Below are 23,865 nucleotides of genomic sequence, written 5' to 3' on the forward strand. Positions count from 1 at the left end.
TTAAGATTCACCTCACTTTCTTCTCTACGGGCGCTCACCGTGGAACGAGCCTCTTATGAATCGAATTTGACAGTCACAAAGGCGTCATAATTGCAGTCTGTCGCATTCCATTCCATGTTAACATATCACAAACTTATTCAAACGTAATTCGGGACGCATATGCTTTCGCTATCTCTCTCTCTCTCTCTAGCAATTATAAATGAATTTCACGGTGTAGGCTTTTAATGCTAATAAGATCCCCCTCCCCGCTGGCTTGCGAACGAACAGGCCAGTCGCACTGACAAACAGGGCGCGAAAACCCGTGGTGCGAGAGAGACATGTATGGCCTCAGAGAGAGAGAGAGAGAGAGAGAGAGAGAGAGAGAGAGAGAGAGAGAGAAAGATGGGACAGAGGATCAGATTGCATCTCTTTTGTTTAACCAGACTCCTGTTTCAATGAGCTAATGGAGCGGAAGAGATTGGCGCCCCGCGGCTAGAGAAGGCCGACAGAAGCGCCGAATTAAAAAAGGTGTCAATAAATGTGTGAAAGACAATGAGCTAAAATACACACGCTTTATAGGGAGGACAAAGAGGGACAGATGGAAAGTGAGGAGGGGGTTCCGACCAGTGACAGGACCCCTCAGCGTTTCATCAGAGCGGAGAGAGAGTTACAATATTGTCCCGGGATGATTTAAGGCGCTGTGGGACTCGGGTCCCCAAAGTGAATAATTTAGTCCTTTTATTAACTTGAGCAAACATGAGCTGTTTTTAATTAACCAGTTAGATCCGAGCACGGCGGCCAAATGCATCCATCAGTGGGTAGTTTAATAGAAACACAGCTTAAAGTAAAACAAGTTTGACTTTCGGTATAGAATGTGCTTCAACGAGTCTGAATAGTTTGGGGAAAGAGGCCTACTCGCTTCCACAGCTGCTATAGGCTAATTGTATTCCTATGCCACGCTGTAAACCCGAATAAGCTGGCAAAACAATCCGTTGCCTCAATTTTTTGAAGTTAAGAAATTTTAAGTTTAAGTTAGCCGAAGATTTTAATTGCTCTGAACTTGAAATTTTGAGTAAGAGAATTCGTACATTTAAAAAACTCAAGAAACTTGACTAGCTTTAACTAGCTATTCAATAACTAATTGCTAATTGGTAACACAATGCTTTGGTAGCATTAGCATAGCACTTGCTGAATGAGGACAGCAATAATACCGCATGTAGGCCTATCTGTTCTCAAAGGAAGCACAAAAAACATAACAGAAACTCTTTTAAACTAGCATAAAACACCACACTACAAAATCTCCCACTTAACGTTAATCTTGCACACACACACAAAAAATAACATAATATAACACTTAATTTTGGCATTTACTGTCCTTTTGAGTGTCATGGTAAAGCATGCTGGGAAATAGAATCCTGGCCCAGTTTCGATTAAATTTAATTTAGTCTAAATTAAAAGAAAAGTTCATAAAACTCAAAACAATGAAACAATTCAGATTACGTAAAATGTGTCAGTTTTGAGAACTCAAAAGAAAAAGAAAGTTAAATACTCATTAAAGTTAATTTATTTGAACTAATTTGTTTAATTTGAGTTGGCTCTACTCATTACTTATTTTGAGAGTTAGGGTTTACAGTGCACATTTTAGTTGGATGAACAGGCTATGTGCAGTATAATCGCATGGTATCGTGACTATAAACTAGGCCTAATCTTTAATTTAATGTGGGCAGATGGAGTTTTTGGGAGAGGCGATGACTCGGATCACCACTAGGAAGCGCTGTGACGACCATCAGAGTCGTCTGTTGAGTAGCTTAATTAAGCAAAAAATTAAGTAGGCTACATTTAATTAGACTGGGGTTCCATAAACACAATTATGTATTTAATTGATAGGCTCGTCTAATTATTCTGTCGCACAATTTACACCTCCTTTGCTGAGAACCATCTTTTGGTAATGAGCGAATATAATTGGAGAACAAATGATTGAATAATAATGGCCGAGCGAGAATTGGTAAAGTTTGGCGGAAAAATAATAAATCTTAGGGCTATAAGATTTTGGGTGAGCCTCCTTTATGGGACACTCCCTGTTTAGGTCTGGAAACCTAATAATGATCTAATACTATTGATGATATAAATAGATGTGTTTAATAAGAGAGACTGTGGTATAGGCTACTTCTGCACTAGTCTGGAGAAACTTGCAGTGTTTTTGGAGGGGGCCGAAACAAGCAGCTCTTTTGGACGACAAGGGGAGGGCAACGAAGGCAATTCATTAAGCAGCGGAGTTAACCTGCCTCGCCTTAATTAAAACATCTTCGCTAGTTTACAGTGTGGATACTGGGGCGTCTCTGGGGTGTTGGGTTTCCTGCGCGCAGCAGATGGCCGAGTCGGCCGAAAATAATAGTTGACGCTCCTCCTCCCATGCTTCATTGTACCAGATCCGAACAACCGTGAGCCCGCGAGCCACCAGGGGATTAGAGCAGCGTGGATAACAAAGACATATTAACTATTCAAGGCCCCGAACGACCGCGGTCAGTGTACATCTATAGAACCTGATTGATACCCCGGCGGATGACACGATTCACATGACGTCTGAGATTTATACACTTCGAGCGAGAGATGGGTGATCTTGAGTTGTGTGAGGAACCGAAGTCTCCCAGCAATTCTTGCTCATTATCAAAAAGCGTCCACTGACAGATTAATGACATTTTATAGGAGGGGAGTTCATTTTTAACTCTAGAATGATCAGTAAACCACTTTACGTTTACGATTTTTGTTGTTGTTGTTGTTGTTGTTGATAACATAAGAAGAGGGGTGGCATCTATTAAAGTAAAAATACAAATAATTACTTGAATACACATTTTCTGTAATTAACATGTTTTCAGTTCTCTCTTTCTTTTTTAATAACCTATTTTATTAGGTGTTTCAAGTAAAAACAACTGTCCAGACAGTAGTCTAGGCTAATTAAAATGCTGAAATTCTAAAGATTAGTTTGCAATGCATAATTAGTTTGCATACTTTATTTGCTTATAAAACCCGTGAATACATTTTGTTTTAAAATATTAATAGGCCCTCTTTGAAAAACATTTGTCAATGGGGTGTAACCAACATCAAACGCCATTAGGCCTGTCATAGAGCCCCACAACTGCTTTCTTTCTTTCTTTCTGGTCAACTTTAAGAATTAGTTTTACATTTAAAACTTTTTTTAGCCTATTTAATTATGCCGTTATTGTAAAGAGATTAAATCAACTTGATTGTTACATGGTGTAAAGGTTTTTGGTTTGACGCCATATAGACATCTTTTTTGACACATTGGCACCTAACCATATAAAATCGCACGACGCTAGGTGGCGATAAAAGAATGGTTTCTTCTTCCACATGGCAGTCCAAGTTTTTGACAGCTGTGATACCTGTGTGCTTGATCATCAGTGAAGTCGTGTCACAGGTCTTTTCTGCTGATTTTCCTCACTTTTCATCGGGATGGAGAGAATCAATATGCTTTTAGCACAAGCGCGCGCGCATAAGCGCCGCCACACAGAAGCGCACTCCAAGTGCAAATGCGACACATTCATGTGTCCTTCAGTTTCAAAGAGTGATTAACGGGAGAAAATAGTGGACTGTAAAAATATGTAAATTACTCTCACAAAGCCTTCGAAAAATTGGCGTCATCATCACCATTGCTCAAATGATATTATTACTATATTTTCAAAATGTTAATCTGTTCTGCGGATTTCCCTGGGGAGGCAAGTAAATTAGTTCTATTTCCGTGCATACCAGCGCGAGGCAACGGGAAGCGACAAGCACCTTCGATTCGCTGATTACAATTAGACAATCCCCGCTCGGGGTCCGTCAAGCATTGATAATTTTTGGCATATTAAGCACGTTTTAGCAAAAGGTGATAAGTCAGTTTTAATTGAAATTAAATTATTACTCTAATAGAAGTTTGAGTTATTGTTATTAAAAGGATTCCGTTTGGCCCTGCCTCATAAATGCAGACCAGGGTAAGATTTCTGAAGGGCGTTGTAGGTTGGCAGGGCTGAATAAGGTAATTTGAAGGGGAATTGCGTTTTCCCTCTCTCTCTCTCTCTCTCTCTCTCTCTCTCTCTCTTTCTCTCAATCAGAAATGAAGTGAATTAAAACTCGGAATCAATCGCTTTTACTTTCTGCTTTCTCTGCAGCCAGACCAACAATTGCAGATAATTAGTGCGCGGGAAAGTTTTAATTGCATGATTAGCTGAGCGGGATTAGAGGGAAATTTGCCTGGTGGGATAGCCTAGTTTCACACTAAAACACCAAACTCTGTGCTCGAGTGGAACACAAACACAGAATGGAAAATCATTTTACACTTTAATTGGTTCCGTTTGTGGATCAAATGACTTTTCAACAATTCATTTACGTTTCACACTCTAATTATCTGAACATCGACTAATGTGCAGCTCAGTTTTGATGGCGTCAAATGAATTCACATTAAGTTAATTTAGTAATTAAAGACCTTCAAAAGAAGTATATTGAATTTTTAATTAATATGTTTTATTGAGTCTAATGGTTATTTATGATTATCATTTAAAAACATGTTGCTCCGAGCTTCAGAGTTATAGATGAGAGGTTATGAACAGCCCATTCCATAAAGTCTGTATGGATTTGAAAACGACTATAAATGTATAGAACCTCTTTAACTTCTTTAAAAGGGTTTATTTCAATAAGTGTAAGTGTTTTATTTTACTCTTAGCTGGTAAAGGGTTGTACAGTAGGCCGTATGTGACAAGAATGTATAGCAATGTCAATGTACAGATAATCAGAAAAAGCATCATCCAGGTGGGTTCCATATACCGGACTCAAACGTTATGAATTGATTGGGCGATATAAGGTAACACTTTATTTGACAGTGTCCTTGTTGCATGTACTTACCACAGTAATAACAAATCATGCATAATTACATGCAACTAACCATCAACCAAATCCTATTCCTAACCCTGTAGCCTACTTAATTCATATTATTCAGTACTTAATATATAGCCTACACTGTAACAATGACACTTAAAAATAAAGTGTAACCCAATATACATTTCATTTTGACACGTGTTGATTCTTAAGTTTTTATATATTGGCTAGTAACCTATATAATATCGCCTTGACTTGGGTAGATATTAAAATAGCGCAAGTGGGATAAAAGTGTGCGAAAACGCACTGAACCCTGCCCATTGTGTGGCTTGCGTCCTTATGATTATCAAGTTAATTAAAGCCCGCGCATCTGACACAGTCACTCCGCCGGATTAAAAAACAACGGGCGCCTTGCAACGCTTCGCAGGGGCCGCGTGTCAAGGGTTGTCTACCCAGGAGCCGCGCGCGTCTAGCGGATAGCGCTTGCTCAGAACTGGAGGGGTGCCCTTTCAAGAAGCGGTTTTCAAAAAGCAAACGACAAGAAGCCAATTATTGAACTTAGATGTCGGGGGAGGGCCAGAATGAAACGATTTCCATAATTCCTGTATGCGAAGTGATGAAATGTTTAGGGATAAAGAGTGGAGGAGAGAGATACAAACCTAGAAGCATCAAACGCGCGCTCACGCCGGGAATGTGTGCTTTGAAAGCGACCAGCGCTAGTAGAGAGGCCTTTTTTTTCTTTTTTCAAAGTGCTGATTTGAAATGAACGCATTGAAATGCAGAGAGGCGGCCAGCCAACAGACTGCGGGGTCAAGTGACGAACGGATTATATGCTTCTTCTTAATAATATTAATTAAACAATTTGCATGCTAATAAGGTAACAATTATCGTGCCTCTCAGTTGAAAGATTTAGGTTATTACTACACACCATCCGGGTGCTACTGAGGGTCAGCGCAAGCGAGCGAGTGGTGAGAAATTTCAACTCAAATTAACGTTCTGGCAGCTGGAGAAATTGGATAAATAAAGTGGAATTAATTCTCGGTAATGGAGGAGAGCAGGGAGAGGGAAAGACCCGTATACTTTATACATGGACAGGATTGATTACCATCCTGTATTCAGAGCCACATCTCTCTCTCTTTCTCTCTCTCTCACTCTCTCTCTCTCTCACACACACACACACACCACACACTTTCCAAATCCAATACAAGAAAAAAACCTGTGCTGGACAGCGTTTACATTTAACAATTATAGAGGCGGGGAACTATAAAAAAAAAGCTAAGAGTTTACACTCATTCCCTAATCACATAATCAGGAAATATTTAGTAATTATTATCTCCCTCTTTTAAAAAATAAAAAACATATTTTCATGCACAATAAACACGAACGTGTGATGTGTGCAATATGATTAAACTTTATTCAATTCAGGACATCATTTTTCAAACAATCTTATTTAGGAAACATTGCCCTTTATACTTAAAATAAGTCTGAATTTTTTTTTACCTTCTTTTAAATTTTAGTATTTTTTTTGTAAAATGTATTTATATGACCTCCTCGCACCACACTCCCTCTTGTAGATACAAATGATCAGTGGAATTCAAGCATCATTTTTATTTTTATTTTTTTGCATGACATTGTTTAGATATGTCTGTAAGCCAATAAACTGAAATATAAAAACACGTTTGTGCTTTCATATAGCAAGTTACCCCCCCTCACGGTTCTTCTGTCAGACTCACTTCTGTTTCCACCTGCAGATATTTTTTTCATAACACCTGCCAAAATCATGGCCACAGTAATCAGAACTGTGGAAATGAGTTCGAGGCGCGCTCGCGTGTAGATATTAGAAAGGCTGAGGTGCTTGTAGTTTTAAATTCATCTTGACAGCTCGCAACAGGGTGGGCGATTCTTCCTCCGTTATAGGATCACTCTATTCATGGAACGAAGCCTCCGCGTAATGGGAGGACATCATTTTACGCATTCAGAGAGAGCCAGACGTTCCTTGGAAAGTATTAGATACGAGGCACTTGACGCTGTAGGTTGTTAGTATGTGTTATTTTGTTTTTATAAAACAAACGCGACGTTCAGAGCAGAACAGTTAGCTATTGGAACAGACTCATTGTGTGTTTATGTAGTCGCTGTTTAGAATGTAGTCAGGAATCAATCAATTTGCCGGTTTCGCCTCCTCCCCTTTCTCCTCCCTCTCGCCTAGTTGTGATGTCTCATGTCGTGTTGTGACAGCGCTGGTATTGTTTATTGAGGTGGATGTCAGGTATAATTAGCAATCGATATGGAAAACGCTCGTGTCGTTGCTCTTACGTCACCGGCGATTAAGCTTTCTCATTGGTCACGAATTCCCTAGCGCGAGAGCTAGTTATTTGGACAAGGGGAGAGTTGATGTTGACAAAGTAGAAGAGAGTGAAAAAGCCTGCACGCCTGCCTCGGTCTCCTTATTCCTTAATTGGGATCGCAAAGCATGTCAACGCCGCACGTCCTTTCACGGCTGCTGCATGCGCTCTGAGGGAAGAGTTGGAGCTTGTTTGGGCCAGACAGACGCTTCCCTGATTCCGGAGATGCAATGATGGATAGCCGGATCCTCGAGCATCCTCATGCCCAGTTTGGAGGCTCTTTGGGGGGCATGGTTGGAATGGGTTTCCCCTACCACCTCGGTCACCATCATGTTTACGATATCTCCGGACACCAGCTACAGTCGGCCGCTGTACCCTTTTCTATAGACGGATTACTTAACGGATCGTGCTCAGCGTCTGTTGCAAACTCCAACCCATTGCTCGGATCTGGATGTGGCGTTAACGGGGATAGTCAGTATAAACTCAGCGGTAAGAGAATGGTTACCCGCTTCTATTGTATTGTTGAAAATAGCAGGCTTTAGGTACAGTTATATTGTCAACAGTTTTGGGAAAATATTTTAGAGTTACGCGAGGCCTCTCGCCAAAAGATTTTTTTGTTGTAAATTGTACACTTTAGAAATGGAAGCTTTGTTTCATTTTCATGGATTCAGGTAAACTAGATAGTAGGCCGATTTTATTAGGACTTATAATACACTGATACTAATGAAATATATTATTATCATAATCATGATAACACAGATTATTTTTCGTGGGTTTGATTCATGTTTTAAGTCTATTTGCAATTCTAGACGTTGCAAATCAATAAACAAGCATATTATGTAGGCTAAACGTCTTATAAATTACTATGAAATAAAATATGGCATTTAACGTTAATCACATTGATTTTATTTGTGTTGGCTGTTTTTGAAAAATTGTTATATTGGCAATCACAAGTATTTTTTAAAAGTAGGCTATACGGTTAATTAGTTGGATGTCAATACATTGGGCACTGCATTTATGTGAAATATTGTAGCCTATTCTACATTTTATTTGAGAACCACCACTGTCTGAATTGTTATAAAATTGTAGTGTTTAAAATAATTTATGTTACCAAAATGTTATGTAGAATATTCTGAGTAGAATTGCTAGTGTTCATGTTTATGTTTGCATGCGCGTTCTCACATGCTCTGTGGTCCTAGATGCCGGAGACCTCGACAAGGAAAGCCCTGGTTGTAAACGGAGGCGAACGCGTACAAATTTTACGGGCTGGCAGCTGGAGGAACTAGAGAAAGCGTTCAACGAAAGCCATTATCCGGACGTGTTCATGCGCGAGGCGCTCGCGCTACGTCTAGACCTTGTTGAGTCACGTGTTCAGGTAAACGATGGTTTGTTTTTATGTCATAACAAAATATTTCATTGACCTTTATTATAATGGCCTATTTATTATTAACAGACACGGGGTTAGCTATAGCAGGTGTACTCCATGTTTTATATATCCCATTGGCCTACTTTTATCTTTTCTTTTTTTTACGAGAATGTAGCCTAATTAAAAATGTAAGTTTTAAATGCTAAAAGTTTGCATTATTATTATTTTTCCAAATTCATGCCAACAGGATAGACATTTTAAAATAATAGCAAGGTTTAAATGTTTAATGTTCAACCATCATATCATCAATTAAAAACATGAGAGATCTTATAACATTAGCCTAATTGAATTAAACAATGTTTTCATGTCAACAGATTTAGCTGCAAATGCTTGTAATTCTAAAGCAGATTAGTATAAACAATTTATTAATTTTATTATGCTTATTTGTTTAGTTTTTTTTAAAATGATATACATGTTCTGGTTTATTGACTAATAAACACCCATACTAACATTTAGGTTAATATGATCAGTTTTAAATATAGGCCAGTGAATTGTACATTGTCCTAACTATACTGTAAACGTTGGACGTGCAGCCTTTGTCTGCATTTTCCCTTTTTTATAGAAACTCGACGCTGGATGAGAAGCAGTCTTGTTTGGGGAGTTAAAAGCTAAGCTTTGTATTATTCTTATTCCTCAAGGAAGATTAGCCTTCTTTATCGTTAGGTTTGTCTGCTCACAGATTTTACCGACATTAACATTTCATGTGTATACACAGCTATTGTCATGTATAGCCTCGATGTCTCTATGTTAGTATGCGTCTTAGCCTGCTGGTGGATGCTAACTCTTGTGTTATCAGCGCTGAACAGACGGCAGTCGCCATGTGAGGGGCCTGGGTGTGAGGTGCGAGCCTGCTGCTCTCTACCTCTTCTGGGCCAAATCTGTCCTAGCGCTTATACGCGCCTAAATGAACTTTAGGGGAACAGGCCCAAATTAGCCAGGCAAGAACCAGGCTTAATTGAAAGATTGAGAGTGAGCCATTACATTGAATCAATTGACAATTAAGACAAGCGCATCTGTGGCTATGGGCTTTATGCTAGAAAATATGCCTGGATGAAAACATTTGCTCTGTCCAAGTCGTGTCATGGCCTATTGTTGATAACCCTTGGATGAATATCAAATAGGCCTGGAAAAACAATACATTTCAGAAATCGAGCATCTCTTTAGAAAAGAAATGCTGCTTAACCCTAAGATTTTTTTTGGTTTGTTTTTTAGGATAAATATTGCCGTTTTGTTTAATTGAAAAAAAAGAAAGAAAAAAAACCTGGATAATATTGCGATACAGAATCGAAATATTTGTAGATTTCAGGTGCTTGTCAGATTTATTCAAGCGGGTTGCTTAACAATAATTTTGCCATTCGAGGTTAATTTAGCCTATATTAATTGAGTCTGCCATATGTAGTAGCCTACATGCTTATGAAACTAAAAAAATCTCAATCTTTGCTTTCTAGGTGTGGTTCCAAAACCGGCGAGCTAAATGGCGCAAAAAGGAGAACACGAAGAAAGGGCCCGGTCGACCGGCTCACAACTCTCACCCCACTACCTGCAGCGGCGAACCAATGGACCCAGAGGAGATCGCACGACGGGAGTTGGAGCGCTTGGAAAAGAAGAAGCGAAAACAGGAACGCAAACTGCTGAAATCCCAGAACAAGCTCTTAGCTGGTGATCTCTTCCATACGCCCGGCTCTGACAGCGACAGCGGAGTATCGCAGAGCACCGATAGCGAGTCCACCCCACACCCTAGCGCTCACCGACAGCAAACAGAACATATATGTGACCAACATCCACACCACCAAAGAGCCAGTACGGTCAACGAGACCGCGGAGCCCATCATGGACCCCACGCGGAATTCTGCGCTGTGCCCCGCGAACGCCATCACACGCGCCTCCGCGCTCCAGAAACTCAACCCATTCAGTGTGGAGAGTTTACTATCCGACTCAAGTCCCAGGAGGAAAACTATCCTGGATTTTTCTCAGTTACCACCGCAGCGACCACTGGTTGGTAAAGGCCATTTCCTTCTATATCCCATTACCCAGCCGCTGGGTTTTATTGTGCCACAGACAGCGATGAAACCGAGTCAGGATTCAGGAAACTCGGGTCACAACTGTTCCACGACAGACATCTCAACCTCAAACCAGAAAAACATCAATCACACACACGCCAGTGCGAATGCGTCCACGAACGGCGAGCTGCAAAGAGAAAGCAAGAACTCTTCCATTCAGACTTCAAACACAAGCTCAGAGAAATGTTTCGCAGAGTCTAATTCGTTTGAAAATGACTCCGAGTCGATTGTCACAAACTCTAGCCAGAAAGAAAGCGTCTCTCCTAACCTGTCTGAATATTCTGACACGAAAACCCGCAGTTGTGCTGACACAAATACTACAGATGGAGAGGACGTTGACATGGACTGAAATATAGGTCAGCAGCAAAGTGACTAGTCATAATCCCAAAGTTGATAACTGACACGTTTTTGTATACAAGACTGTTTTGACTCATTTTTTTATACTGTTCAGAAATGGATAACCTATTCTTTATTCAGGTCAACTATCTGTTTCGGCTTAAAATATCTGTTCTAACTTTAAGGAACAAGTTGGCTTACGAGCTGCATACAAGAACAACATATCCTCAAACGTTGTATAAATGATAAAGTATCGAAAATATTTATATATGTAACATTTTGATAAGTCATAAGAAGAAGAATAAAATATTGTCAAAGAAAAGACCTTGTATTGCCACCTCAGTGCTCACGGTTAGCCTGTCTGTTTTGTTTATCGTTTTGAGAGGCTGCTGTACAGCAGGCTCGTGTTTATTGCTTTAACAAATTCATTCATTCAAAACCTCCAGTTAAAATGAGGTCTCACGCCGCGGGCGGTAGGACTCGGTCAGCTCCTGTGGAGTTTTGATATGAAAGTAATTATTTTCCCGGTGGCGGCTGGGAGGATACGTTTTTTTTTCTTCTGTTAGCCTGAAGGGTTATTATACATTACCGATTCCAGCTATATGAAATCACATAAACTTCCAACAATAATAGAATTAGCATGAAAGGCTGGCGAGTCAGATTGAAATGGGGAAATAATAGCCCAGGCAGCTGCGAGCGTACGTGTGAGGATGTGTGTGTGCGCGCGCGCGCCTGGGTGATTCGCGGGGTGGAATTTTCATGAGGCGCGCGGGCCTGTCAGGGCACGCGTAGGCGGCAATATTAAGATAGATGTTCGATGATATCCCTCATTGTTCTGTCGCGTACATTGATGTTCCTGCCTTATCGGCCTATTGATCATTTGTCGCTCTCAGTCCCCACTCTCTCTCTCTCTCTCTCTCTCTCTCTCTCTCTCTCTCTCTCTCTCTCTCTCTCTCTCTCTCTCTCTCTCTCTCTCTCTCTCTCTCTCTCTCTCTCTCTCCATAATAATACTCTAGCTAATAATGTTTCATAGGGTCAACTCAAGGCACATTAAAGCATCTGCACTGGAAAATAGTAGCGGGGTATAAGTGAATTAATAGGCACATGGTGATCAATATGATCAGGGATGTCTGTGTCAAGAAAGAAAGTCGGTCCCAGCATGGGTCTGATTTTTTTGGATTCTTTAATTATCACGTTTCTTAAAAGATTTTCTCAACACACAGTTTAGATTCTGTACAAGTGGGCAGTTTTATACAAATGTAAAACCGCCACCCTCCGGTCATCTTCATTGAGCCCCCGTATTTGCAAATAAATTAAAAGTAAACGGAGGGAGTGGAGCTTTATCCTATGAATGACATCTTCCAGCCTTAATAACATTTACATAATTTCTTATTTCGGGTTACTGCTATTTGCACTGCATGAGACCTAGCTTATAGGAAAAATAATGAGAGAAGGGATCATCTCTTGGGGGATGTGCTACTTCAGCGAAGAAGAAACACAAATGTTTTAGTGTAGTTATGAGTGTAGGAAAGGCTATATTTTACAGTGGTGCAGTTGATTGTGAAGGTCTAACGCTTCCCCCATTCCAATGCACATCCACTCGCTCGGGATCCTGCTAGCACTAGGCATAATAATTTATTAAGACATACAATGAATTGATTTACACTAAATGAATTGATGATACTACAGTCTGGTCAGGCCCCCAGCACTGTAATCTAGTCTTGTGCACGTTATGAACTCGGTTTATAGATCCAGGGAGTAAAAAGTTTTCACTTTGAGCCCTGAGACTCATTATAAACGGAGAAGGGAGGAGTGTAAATTGTTTTTACGCTATTATCTGTCCGTAAGCCGCAATTTCTCTTGCTAATTACGAAGGTGTTGCTTCTCATCGACAGCCGGCTGCTGATTTTCAATTTAACTGATCATCATACATTCATTTCTCCGCTTGATAAATCTACAAGGCCGCCATGCCCCGGGTACTGAGTGGAGAAACAGCAGCGAGAGGAGGGGGGTGGAGGAGGTGGAGAGAGTGTGGCAGTCAGGGCGAGTTAATGGGGGAAGTGTATGCGCCAATGAGTGCGGATCAGGGAGCTAATTTACCACCTCCCGTAGCCTTCTATCTCCGTATCTCATTTCCTCTTTTCTCCCGGGAGAGATTGCCACCCTAGAGCCGCGTGCACAGACAACGGACAACGGGGTTGTCTGTCTTTTTAAAATCCGCCCATAAAAACCTAAACGTGGATGATGGCCTAAAACATTGTGTTTTGGAGTCAGGATATCAAGTTTCATTAATTCTAGTTGAGTTTCTCATTTAACTGCATGTCACATTTTTATACAAAAAAATAATAATAAAATAAATAAATAATACAACGTCAATTCTCACTCTCGCTTAATTTCGTTGATGATAAGCAACATTTTTGTTAATATTTATGTGAATGTTAAAGAGTATATTTTATGTGATTCTATTTAGGTTTATTACGTTTTAAAAAGTGCAAATGTTCACAGGAAATCAACTTCTTAAATAATTTTAATGTAAATTCCCCATTCCATTAAAAAGTGCACAGACTGAAATAATAGCTACTTGCAGAAATAATGTTATGAAATGCAATATTTGAAACATTAAATTGTAAATAGAAACTTGAATCGATTAATGAAAATCTGAAATTCTAAATAAAAATATGAAACTACAAAATAAAGATAAATATAATCATGACAAATACAAATTTTAAGTAGAATAATGCTCGAATTTATATGCCTCAAAGCTGATTCTGTGCCATCGTGTTTACAATAAATTTGGAGCAGACACAAAGCCTGCTGCAGCGGACCACATGGCCGTATAAAGATGCTTTTAGATGCATTTTGGTTCACCTTCTCGAAGTCATGCACTGCAAATTTGTGCTAAATTCATCTTAATTTTCATGTGATTAAATTTACACACCGACCAATTCTACTGGTTCTTGTCAGTGCAATCAAAAATGTACTGTATGGGAATAGCCTTTATTACACATTGATACACAATGTCAGTCTGAATGCATTCGATCAACAGGGTTAAAAGCGCACTGGGGTAAAAGGCGCATTTGACTTTATTCTCTTTTAAACCACTAGATGGCACACAAATTAGCTCAACACTTTTCTTTACAACCGGTTTTGGTGCTTTTTGATGCACATGGAAATTTGACTGATCCTTAAAGCTGAGAACACAGCCTTGCAAAGTATACTTCTTTTGACTGGTATGTGTCAAGTGTGCCACACAAGTCCTGAAAAGTGAAGCCAAAGTGTCTCGATCGCCTCCTAGGCGACCTGGATGCAATAAAAGTCATAAACTCCGCTCCAATGTAATGGGACATAGACAAACGAAGCAATCAAATTACATTTCAAATACATATTTTCCAAAGATGGTTTCTGTCATTTTAGGCAGTTTTTAATCACGCTGATGTTAGTACAAAGTATGTGTGGTTACAAAAATCCGGCGGCGCATTCAGACGAAATTTGCGCACTGTACGCTCACCCTCGTGCGTAAAAAGTAAAGTAGGCCTACTTTGGCCTTTACGCGATCTCGAACAGCAAGGCAAAGTTGATTCTGCACTAATTTGATATTTTAATGGGTTTTTTTTTTTCAATGTTGTAGATTTATGTAGCAAATGAGAATGGATCAAATCATTGTCTATATTTCAAGACAAAGTTCTTCTTAATGTTTTTCAGTTTTGTTCAAGGTAATTAAAGCAACAGTTTTTCAATAAAAGAAGAATATGTGAAAGTATTGGGGCAAAAGGCACCCCTGCTGTTGGGGATAAAAGGAACAATTAACAGGATAATAGTAGACTTTTCCATTTGTCGACATGACATGGTTAGATTCACATGGTAAATATCATATATCAAGTTGGTTGTTAGAGATAATCACCATATTTATAATAAAACCATCATATTAAATATGTGATAGCCTAACCATATCATATAATAAAACATATTTATTTGTTACTACTTTAAAGCTATATTCAATTATTATGGGATCTCATTTAGTAATACTTTCAGAATCTTTACTTTTTAAAATAATTTTGTTTCTGTATTTTTAAAATGAGCGTATTTTAATGGCAGTATCTCTACTGAACAAAAATATTTTATCAAAATAAACCACAAATAATACAGACTTTGCTAAAGTGATTATTTTGAACAATTTGTATCAATATTGTGTGCCATTTGCCCCATGCTGGTGAGCCCATGTGTGGGATAAAAGGCCCACCTTGCCACCTACATTTATAAGATTTTTAAACAAACAAACCATTTTCTCCATCGCCATCAATGTTCAATAATAACATACAGGCCTATATTTTTTCTTCAATCATACACTATGGGAGTAGTGAAAAACAATTTTTTCTTAGGGTTAGCCCCATTGTACTGATCATTTCTGAAAGTGTTCAAGCGATGCTACTGTTGCTATTGTTACTTCGTCATGCTAATGCAATTACAGCCCGGTCTGTTTAGCAGCAGGTGAAATTGAAATGTTGTTTTTGGGTGACTTAAAACACAACGGAAACGTTCTTAATGCTATATAGAGATAACCCGTTAAAAGTAGTTTGTAAGACCCCTAACAATTTGTTTTGAGATCCTTTGAGTGGGGGTGGGCCTGTGATGGTACACCGCTTGAGGGAGTAGCGCACAATTTCCTCGGTCGTGTCTTTAGGCCTCGGTAATTTGGTAGATAAATCAAGCACGTTTTGGTCTCAGGTTTAGCCGTTCAAGCTCGGTGATTGATTCGGGACCCGCGGAACTACAGGGTCACTGACAGTCTGGATAAATCAGACCAGTTTCGGCGGCCGACTAATGAGACCAGATTATTTCAACAGCCCGAAACGAGCGTGAAAAATAAGATCTCCCCTCATTCTGAGGTGTCAAATCGATTCAACATCACCGTGCAAATGCAGAGGCCTGCACACATACATTTGAGCACGGATGGGTCCTCATTGTTTAATTGGACCTAAAGCACAGGTAGGCTATCATATTAAATTGTCACAATCCATCTATTGCCTACCGCTCAATGCAGCAACTGAAGAATGTTTCACTTAATATTTTGAATTAGCCTAAAGGCCTAGACTTTGAACATGCCCTTCTATCCAGTTGACTAATATGAATTAACATTGGGAGTACATTGGAGAGGTGCGTCAGAGAAGCACATTTTTGTCTGTTCAAAATCATTTTTTATCAACTTTTTAGTCAAATGAAAAGGGCAGCTAAAGACAGTAGCTAGTACACTGTCAGGGAAAAATAAGTACAGCGCTGTCACTGGGGCAGTACCCTAAGGTACAAAAGCGAAAAAGGTACTAATATGTACTTTTAAAGTACTGATATGCACCTTTAAGGTATTAATATGTACCATTTAGGGGTAAGTAAATGTACAAACCTTTTCACTTTTGTACCTTAGGGTACTGCCCCAGTGACAGAGCTGTACCTTTTTTTCTGAGAGTGTATAGCCTCTGGTGTGAGCGAGACGAATCTCGACAGATCAAGTCAAGACTATTGTAGTTCTGAATAGAAACCGAATAGAAATCTTGTAGAAATAGATGACTCCCTGAAACCCTCCCCCTCAATTCCTATATAATGTAGGCCTGCATCTATTTAATATTTCCATATTATGCTTGTTTATTTATTCAATAAATGCCAGGGTGGAAATAGCTTACTTTGTGTGTTGAACATCAGGCACAGGCCTAGCTGTTAAATCGTAAAAATTTAATTAAGGTACCGAATGTGATGCATGACAAACATTATTAAAAGTTTGCATGAATTGAAATGTTCGGATGACATGATCTGATTTTGTTTTAAATCAATTCCATGTCTTGTATAAGGTCAAATGGGACAATAACAATACAGAGATTATTTTCTCGCATAAGTGAAAATAATTTCCTGCTCAAATAATCAAAATTGAGTGACATCATGTAGGTTGGTAGGGCAGGCATCAAACCCTGAAATGCATGAAGTGATGAAAATTACATAAGTTGTAGGTGGTTTTCATAATAAGGTCATACATTTGTCATAGCTAAATTGCACAAACATTTGATGAAACATGAAAATGAAAGTGTTAATATCATGTCATGTTCAGAATTAGGTTGTTTTTATTTTGTCCTATCCACCCAAGCACAATTTGGATGGGGCAGTATGATTTTGGTTTATTGGGACAGTGTTTAAAGGCTTTGCTAATTAAGAAAATGCTCTGTATGCTCTAAATCGGTGGTTCCCAACTTCTTCATTTGTGCAACCCCTAATCAACCACAGAAATGTTCATGAACTAGCTGGATTTTGCTAACACAAAACAACCTTATTTTGAAATAGAAACATGATGGTATTTATTGATTTTACCAATTTTGTAGCATCAATGCACCCTATTCATATAGTTTATTGGGGATGGAGCCATCCAAACTTTAATTAAAAAATTACCAGAAAAAGAAAAAAGGGGTGCATGATGAATTGAGAAATCAACTTTCCCTTGAGCTTTTGATATATAAAAGGTCATGGTAATATAAGAATATCCTGTAAGTTTCAGAGCGGAAAACTTCCTTGTTAGTCAAAGAAAAGCTTTTATTGACACCAGGCCCAGCAAACGCTCGATCTCAGAATGTGCCCCAAGAGAAGAACAATGCCTAATTCTGTAGCCCCGCCCACCGACTTGTGCCACTAACATGACATAGGCCTAAAGCTAAACCGCATCGAATTTCTAAACATACCGCATAAGCTTCATTCGGATTCCAATATTATGAATGCATGGATGAACTTTATTGTTAATGAATATCCAGCTCACGTGGGGAAGACATTGCCCGTCTGTTTTTTTATTTCACCGAATTCGTTTGTAAACAAGAGACTGGATTTGCAGACAGGATGAGATTAACCTCACTTATGTGAGTAAAAATGTTTTTTATATGTGATAGTATTGCATTGTTACAGATCATTTGATATATATGGATTATGTGTACGTTTCTAACTGAACATTAGCACGCTGTCAAAGGCTGAAGAATCCTTTATTTGTGGTGTTGTTGGTTCATTGCGAATCGGGATAAGACTCGGACATGTATGGGCCAGGGCTCGCAAAGCCCAACGTCCCGGGGCTATGTGTTTTCCAGACGGGCTACCAAAACGTAAGCCGGGCCTGCCGACGGGCTATCTTAAATAGCGAAATAACATTCCTTTCTTGATGTGCGTTCACTCTCTTGATTTGATATTTGAAGGAAAAATACAATCGCGGAAGTTTTGATGATGCAGTCTGCAACATACTTGGCGTGTGTGTGTGATATGCACAGTTCACGCTTATATCCACCGATCGGGCGGGCCAAGTACAAAAAAAACATTCCAATCAATCGCGGGTGGATGAGAGATAAATCATTGTGTTTGTCTGATAAAGATATTTTGCGAGCCCTGTGGGACGAATCAGGGGAGCTGAAGCTCATTAAATATGCAAAACTGTTATGCAATTCTAGCCGTGGGCGTTTACTTCCAAGTCTTCAGTGCGGCACACCCATCAAAACCCAGTGTTTCTTGAGTGAACCTTAAAACCAATAGCCTGGATGCCATCCGAACTTAGCCCCACCCACAACATTTGACATCGGGAAGTTCGGACTTGATCCGTTGTGGAGCAACTATGCCCGAACAGAAGCTGTTTTCTGTTTCTCCGAAAAAAATGGTGTTTGGGAGGTAAAAGTTTTGTTTTTTTGGCAGGGTTCCCTGCTAAAATTCGCATTCCTGGGTCTAAATATCACATAATTGGGGTCGCTTCAACCCGTGGACATGGAAAAACAGGTAACTTGGCAATACTGTGTGCAGTTGAGTTGACATTTGACAACTAACGTTATGCGTCGCTCCGTTGCTCTGATTGGTTGTAGGTCTATCCAATTGAGGTCTGTCCTGGTTCGGTTGAAACACACCCCATAATCACAGCCCAATGGAGCAGTATCAGCCTATTACTTATTCATTATGATGTTTTTGGATGTAAAAACCATGCGAACGTCATAAGTTGACCTCAGACAACAGTATAAAAAAAGCCAGTTCATGACCCCTTTAAATTTTGGACATCAAGCCTTCTTTTATATCAATTACATGTTGTATACTGTATGAAATATGAATTGAGGATGGATTTATAAACTCTTAATCAAATCTTGCATATGAACCTATTTCATAGTATGAAGCAATATATCATATATGAAGTAACTTGTTCAATAAATATGTTTAAACTAGCCTAAATCAATATGTGCAGTCCCAAGTTACCCAATTTGACCAACAAAAAAAAGCCTTTTGGTTCAGTTTTCTTAAAAGGGTATTACACACTCTTTCATTACAATATAACATTGTTTCCTCCTTAAATGGATGGGTAACCTCTTCAGTAGGGCCTATTACAGAAATGTGTTTTGTGTTTAGCTGATGTTTTTAATTTATGGCAAGAACCCTCACACAAGGCTGAAATTAAAAAACTGTCCCAATCACCCTTAATTCACCCTATAAAAATCACCAGACTCTTTTCACACCCAAACAACACGCCCACCAATTTTCCTCTTCTCTGAAGGAGTTTATCCCATTCAATAACATTTATCATCCCAGTTTATGTCAAATTTAAAAAAGAATGTTGTTATGAAGACTAGAGAGATGTAGGCCTACTTCTTTAAATGGACCCCCTGCCTTTGTGTGGGGCATGTTGGTGTTGGTAACGATCTCACACCCGCGATTCTGATTCTCCAGCCTTATTCTGTCATTATCACCTGACCAAATGTGTTTCATTACAAGCTTCTCCAATTTTAAGAATTACTCGCTGAGTGATGGTCACACACGGTTAACCCTGTATGTACCACACTTTACTGCCCTTAAATACATTTGATCTGTTTTGAAGTGACCATTGGAATCCAAAACATGGATTTAAAAGTGTCAAGGAAGATACCGAACCAGTCATCTGTAAACGTGTTGAGGTGTTGGCACAGAAGGCATGGGGAGAAGCAGCAGATTGGCACACACTGAGGCTGGGCTATCTTTATTTTGTGCCAGGGGAGTGCCAGGGCAGGGCATGGTCAGAGCAGTTGGGCCCAGTCTTACACACATGCCCACTATACCCCTCACCTGGCATCTATCACCAGGAAACCACGATCTTCTGACCTGGGGATGAATTTGGGGAAATCAATGCAAGGAAAGGGGTCAAGAGTAAATAGCAAGAACAGAAAAGGACAAAGAAAGGGAAGAATGATCCCTTGAAAAAAAGATGTAGGTACATAAAAACAAATGAAACAATTCACTTAGAGGTCAATTTTTTTTAAATGAGCAATAGTGAATATATATGACCGGTAATATATACCTGACCGGTAATATATAAAAAAAAAATAATACAAATTTAATTAAAAAATAATAATAATAATAATATATATATATATATATTTATTTTTTTTTTAAAAAAAATTGTCAAAAGGCTGAATAATTGAACATAAATGTATGCCACCCTTGGTACAAATGCTATGACAATAAGATTTAATTTTATGTGTATCCAAGTTGAATAAAAACTACTATGCTTTAACCTTTTTGGACCTGATTTAACCTCAAATTCTGTACATAAGAATGACCAATTGAAGCACCATTAAAACAACACAATGTCAGTAAATGTTCTCTTAAACCGAAAACATGAAATTAAGAGGGGCTTTCTAACATTTTCAAGCTGCAATGAAACAGTACTTTATCATCAAAAGATGTTTAATTGATATTCCATTTTGAATGGTTAGAAATTTGGGGAAATTACTTCCTCATCTGAATATCTTTTATATTCTGTACCTGTTATGCAGAAAATAACACCTTTGCATCCTATAGGAAAGAACTTCAGGAAAATAGCAACGTTAAAAAGTAATAAAACAGGGTGTACGATATAATATCACAGTGTATAACATATTAAAGGTGTTATCAATTTGATTATAGATTTTTTTTAATTGGCACCGGCAGGTCTGCTTGTTAAATGGGCATTCCCAATACAGCAAAAACAACAATGATTTAAAAAAAAAAAAAAATTCACATTAAACCCAATTAATTAGTTTTAATTTCATTCTAAATGCACTGAAGTGCTTGTTAAATGGAGGATGAGGCGTATTAAAAAATGCCAACCTCCGCTCGCACACACATACACTCGCAAGGAATGGTAAATAAACAGCTTAAGCCTGCTTTCCGGTGGAATGGGCAACAGACTCCCTTGGTGGCACCCGGCAACCATAATCTGGCGTAAATAATGACATCTCTCTTCACGGCCGCAAGCTTTAGCCAAATTAAGACACACACGCTCACACACACACACACATGCACATAGACAAAGAGCTCCAGCCAGTATCACTAATTATTTACTTTGGGTTGGACTACACTGACCCCCTGGCCACACCAGAGCCTGCCAGGACCAGCAGGGAGAGACGAGTCAAGCATCTGCTGAGAGACAGAGAGCGAGAGAGAGAAGATTCAGTCTGCTGTTCGCTTTAGTGAGTGAGATATCAGACCCACAGGTGTGTGTGATTGGATGAGGACGAAAAAGTCTGAGGGGCCGTTTACACGACACCGTTTTCAACTAAAAACTGAAAACTTTCTATGGGTTTTGACTGTTCATTAACATAACACTGTTTTGGGGTCCTGAAAACGCAAACCTTTGTAGGCGGGTTTCAAAGTGCACGTTTTTGAAACCGATACCGTTATAAATGACAAAAATGCTATTTTGTGAAAATGTTGATGCTATGTGCATACGTATTAAGTGCTCGGTCTATAGCCACCTAGTTTTTTATTACAAAGTGGCATCGCCAACTACTGGCCTGGCATGCATAATAGCTACAGCATTTTTAGTCCTTTTCACTGATTTTTAGTACATCATTGTCTTGTTCCCTGAGATTAATGGTTCAAGCACCAAATCTTTTGTATAAGCTTGGTGATATAAGAAAATAATTTAAAGAGAAACTATATCAGTAGCATGAACTAGGGGATATTGGCTATCATCACAAGCAAGTCTATGGTGACATGATGTGTGATAAAGTCTCATTGGCTGGTCTAAATTGTTGAGGTGATTCTCTTAGAAAACGGCATAAGTTGAAAGACTTTTTAAAAACCTTTCATCATTATGTATGCTAAAGAAGTTTAAAATATAAAACCTCCATTCTACAAATAGTTTACTGTCTGAGTCAGAAAATAAATATAGAGTTAAAGAGGGGGTGATATCATCATGACATTGTGCTATCTCATAATTCAATTTGAGAACTTAAATGCAACAATTACTTAATTTGGACAACATTTGCATGATTCGTTTATTGGTCATATGCAGGGCCTAAAACACTTTATCTATTTCTTCACTTTATCTTTTTACACATTCATTTCCCACATATAAGTTAATGAGGAAAGGAAAAACAAATACTACTTGAACATACATTTTGTTCTCCTTTCTTTCTGGCCAGCAAATTTCTCAATGACTCTCTGATTAAAGTCAGTCATCTCAGTAGTGTCATGACGTTTGCATTGTTCAGTTAGATATTTAAGGTCTCTTACCCCCGTTGTTGTCCACAAAACTTCAATACCGACACTTAGAAATAAAAGACAGGGAAAGCAATAAAGGGCATTGCTAACAACACATCCAGCCAGCCCCCTACGTTTCTCATAACAAGCGCGTGAAGCTCCGAGTGCAGCTGCGTCCTGTCACTGGCCTGCTGCTGCTGGATGTGTAAATCGCGTTGGTCCGGTTCGGGATCCTTTTTTTTCTTCCAACGAATGCCTTGTGAAAGAATTTGGTTTAACTGCTGCCATCTCTACGAAACTGATCATCCTAACAAGGTTTTGGCGGAGTCGGAGTGACGATGTCGTCCGTGCACTTTCACTTTAGTGGCCAAGAGCGGAAAGTTGAATGACAGGTGACGAGAACCAATCAGATTGGATAAAATAACACGCATCCAATTCTGATTCGCCAGGGCCTGCGCAGCGACCTGCGTCCGGAGGAGGATCTTTAAGAAACCAATTAGAGACCAGCTTCAGGTCACATGCTGCCCGTACATTTTTGGACTCAGATAGATATCCATTTGTCCGGCGTCCCTCGCCCATGAAACCGCATGAAACATATTGAAGAACATATAAAATAGTTAACCGATCAAAGCCAGTTTTTATTAAATACTGAGGCTCTTACTAACAGCCAGCACATCATATGAGTAAACTATTTTATTTTTATTTCACTTTTATATAATTTTTGTATACATGTATTTTTCTGGAATTTTGATGGGGGCGGCGCCCCAGCGCCCTCTATTGACCAGCCGCCACTGTGACCCAGACAGCTGTGATTGGTATACTGCGTGCAGCGCATGTCAGAAACGGAACCCCTATCACCATTACTGGATTACGGCTTCTCAAGTGTTGAACATTTTATACAGTGTATGAACAAACATGGCATCAATTTTGCCTTATCAATTCGAGCCGGAGTCCGACGAGGAAACGTCCAGAGTTGCTGATGAACCACAAAGTCAATCGTAAACACGACTGGAGCAGAACCTTTCTCAACGGTAAGTGTCAATGTAGTTTATGGCACTTCAGGCCGATTGAACATGCAGAATCGGAGTAAGAATGTCTGATAAGTGACGTGCTGTAATCTTATTAAAGGGGGGGTGAAATGCTGTTTCATGTATACTGAGCTTTTTACACTGTTAAAGACTGTTAATTCTCATGCTAAACATGGGCAAAGTTTCAAAAAAAGGTTGGACGTTTGATGGAGTATTTCTGTGCCAAAAATGCTCCTTCCGGTTTCTCATAAATTTCGGAACGTTTTTTCCAAGTATGGGTATATGTGACGTCAGATGGGGCGGAATGTCCTTGTACGGGCCCTATGGGCTCTCCTG

The 23,865-nt window shown here is 39.3% G+C and overlaps 1 protein-coding gene across 2 annotated transcripts in view; it reads left to right on the forward strand.

Moving 5' to 3' along the window:
* uncx4.1 (Unc4.1 homeobox (C. elegans)) overlaps window positions 1-11,328 on the forward strand; it is a gene marked incomplete at both ends in the record, with an annotated part of 13,480 nt that extends 2,152 nt beyond the window's left edge. Inside the window, 3 exons of one of the 2 annotated variants that reach the window (XM_079811643.1) lie at window positions 7,424-7,682; window positions 8,393-8,568; window positions 10,068-11,027. In XM_079811643.1, coding sequence (XP_079667769.1) covers window positions 7,424-7,682; window positions 8,393-8,568; window positions 10,068-11,027 — 1,395 coding nt within the window. Of the gene's footprint in view, window positions 1-7,423; window positions 7,683-8,392; window positions 8,569-10,067 lie in introns of those variants that run through there. The other variant, XM_079811644.1, reaches the window with a different exon arrangement.
* Between the last annotated feature and the right edge of the window lie 12,537 nt (window positions 11,329-23,865).

Source organism: Gobio gobio, assembly GCF_949357685.1.
Source record: "Gobio gobio genome assembly, chromosome: 3".
Taxonomy (NCBI): Eukaryota; Metazoa; Chordata; class Actinopteri; order Cypriniformes; family Gobionidae; genus Gobio; species Gobio gobio.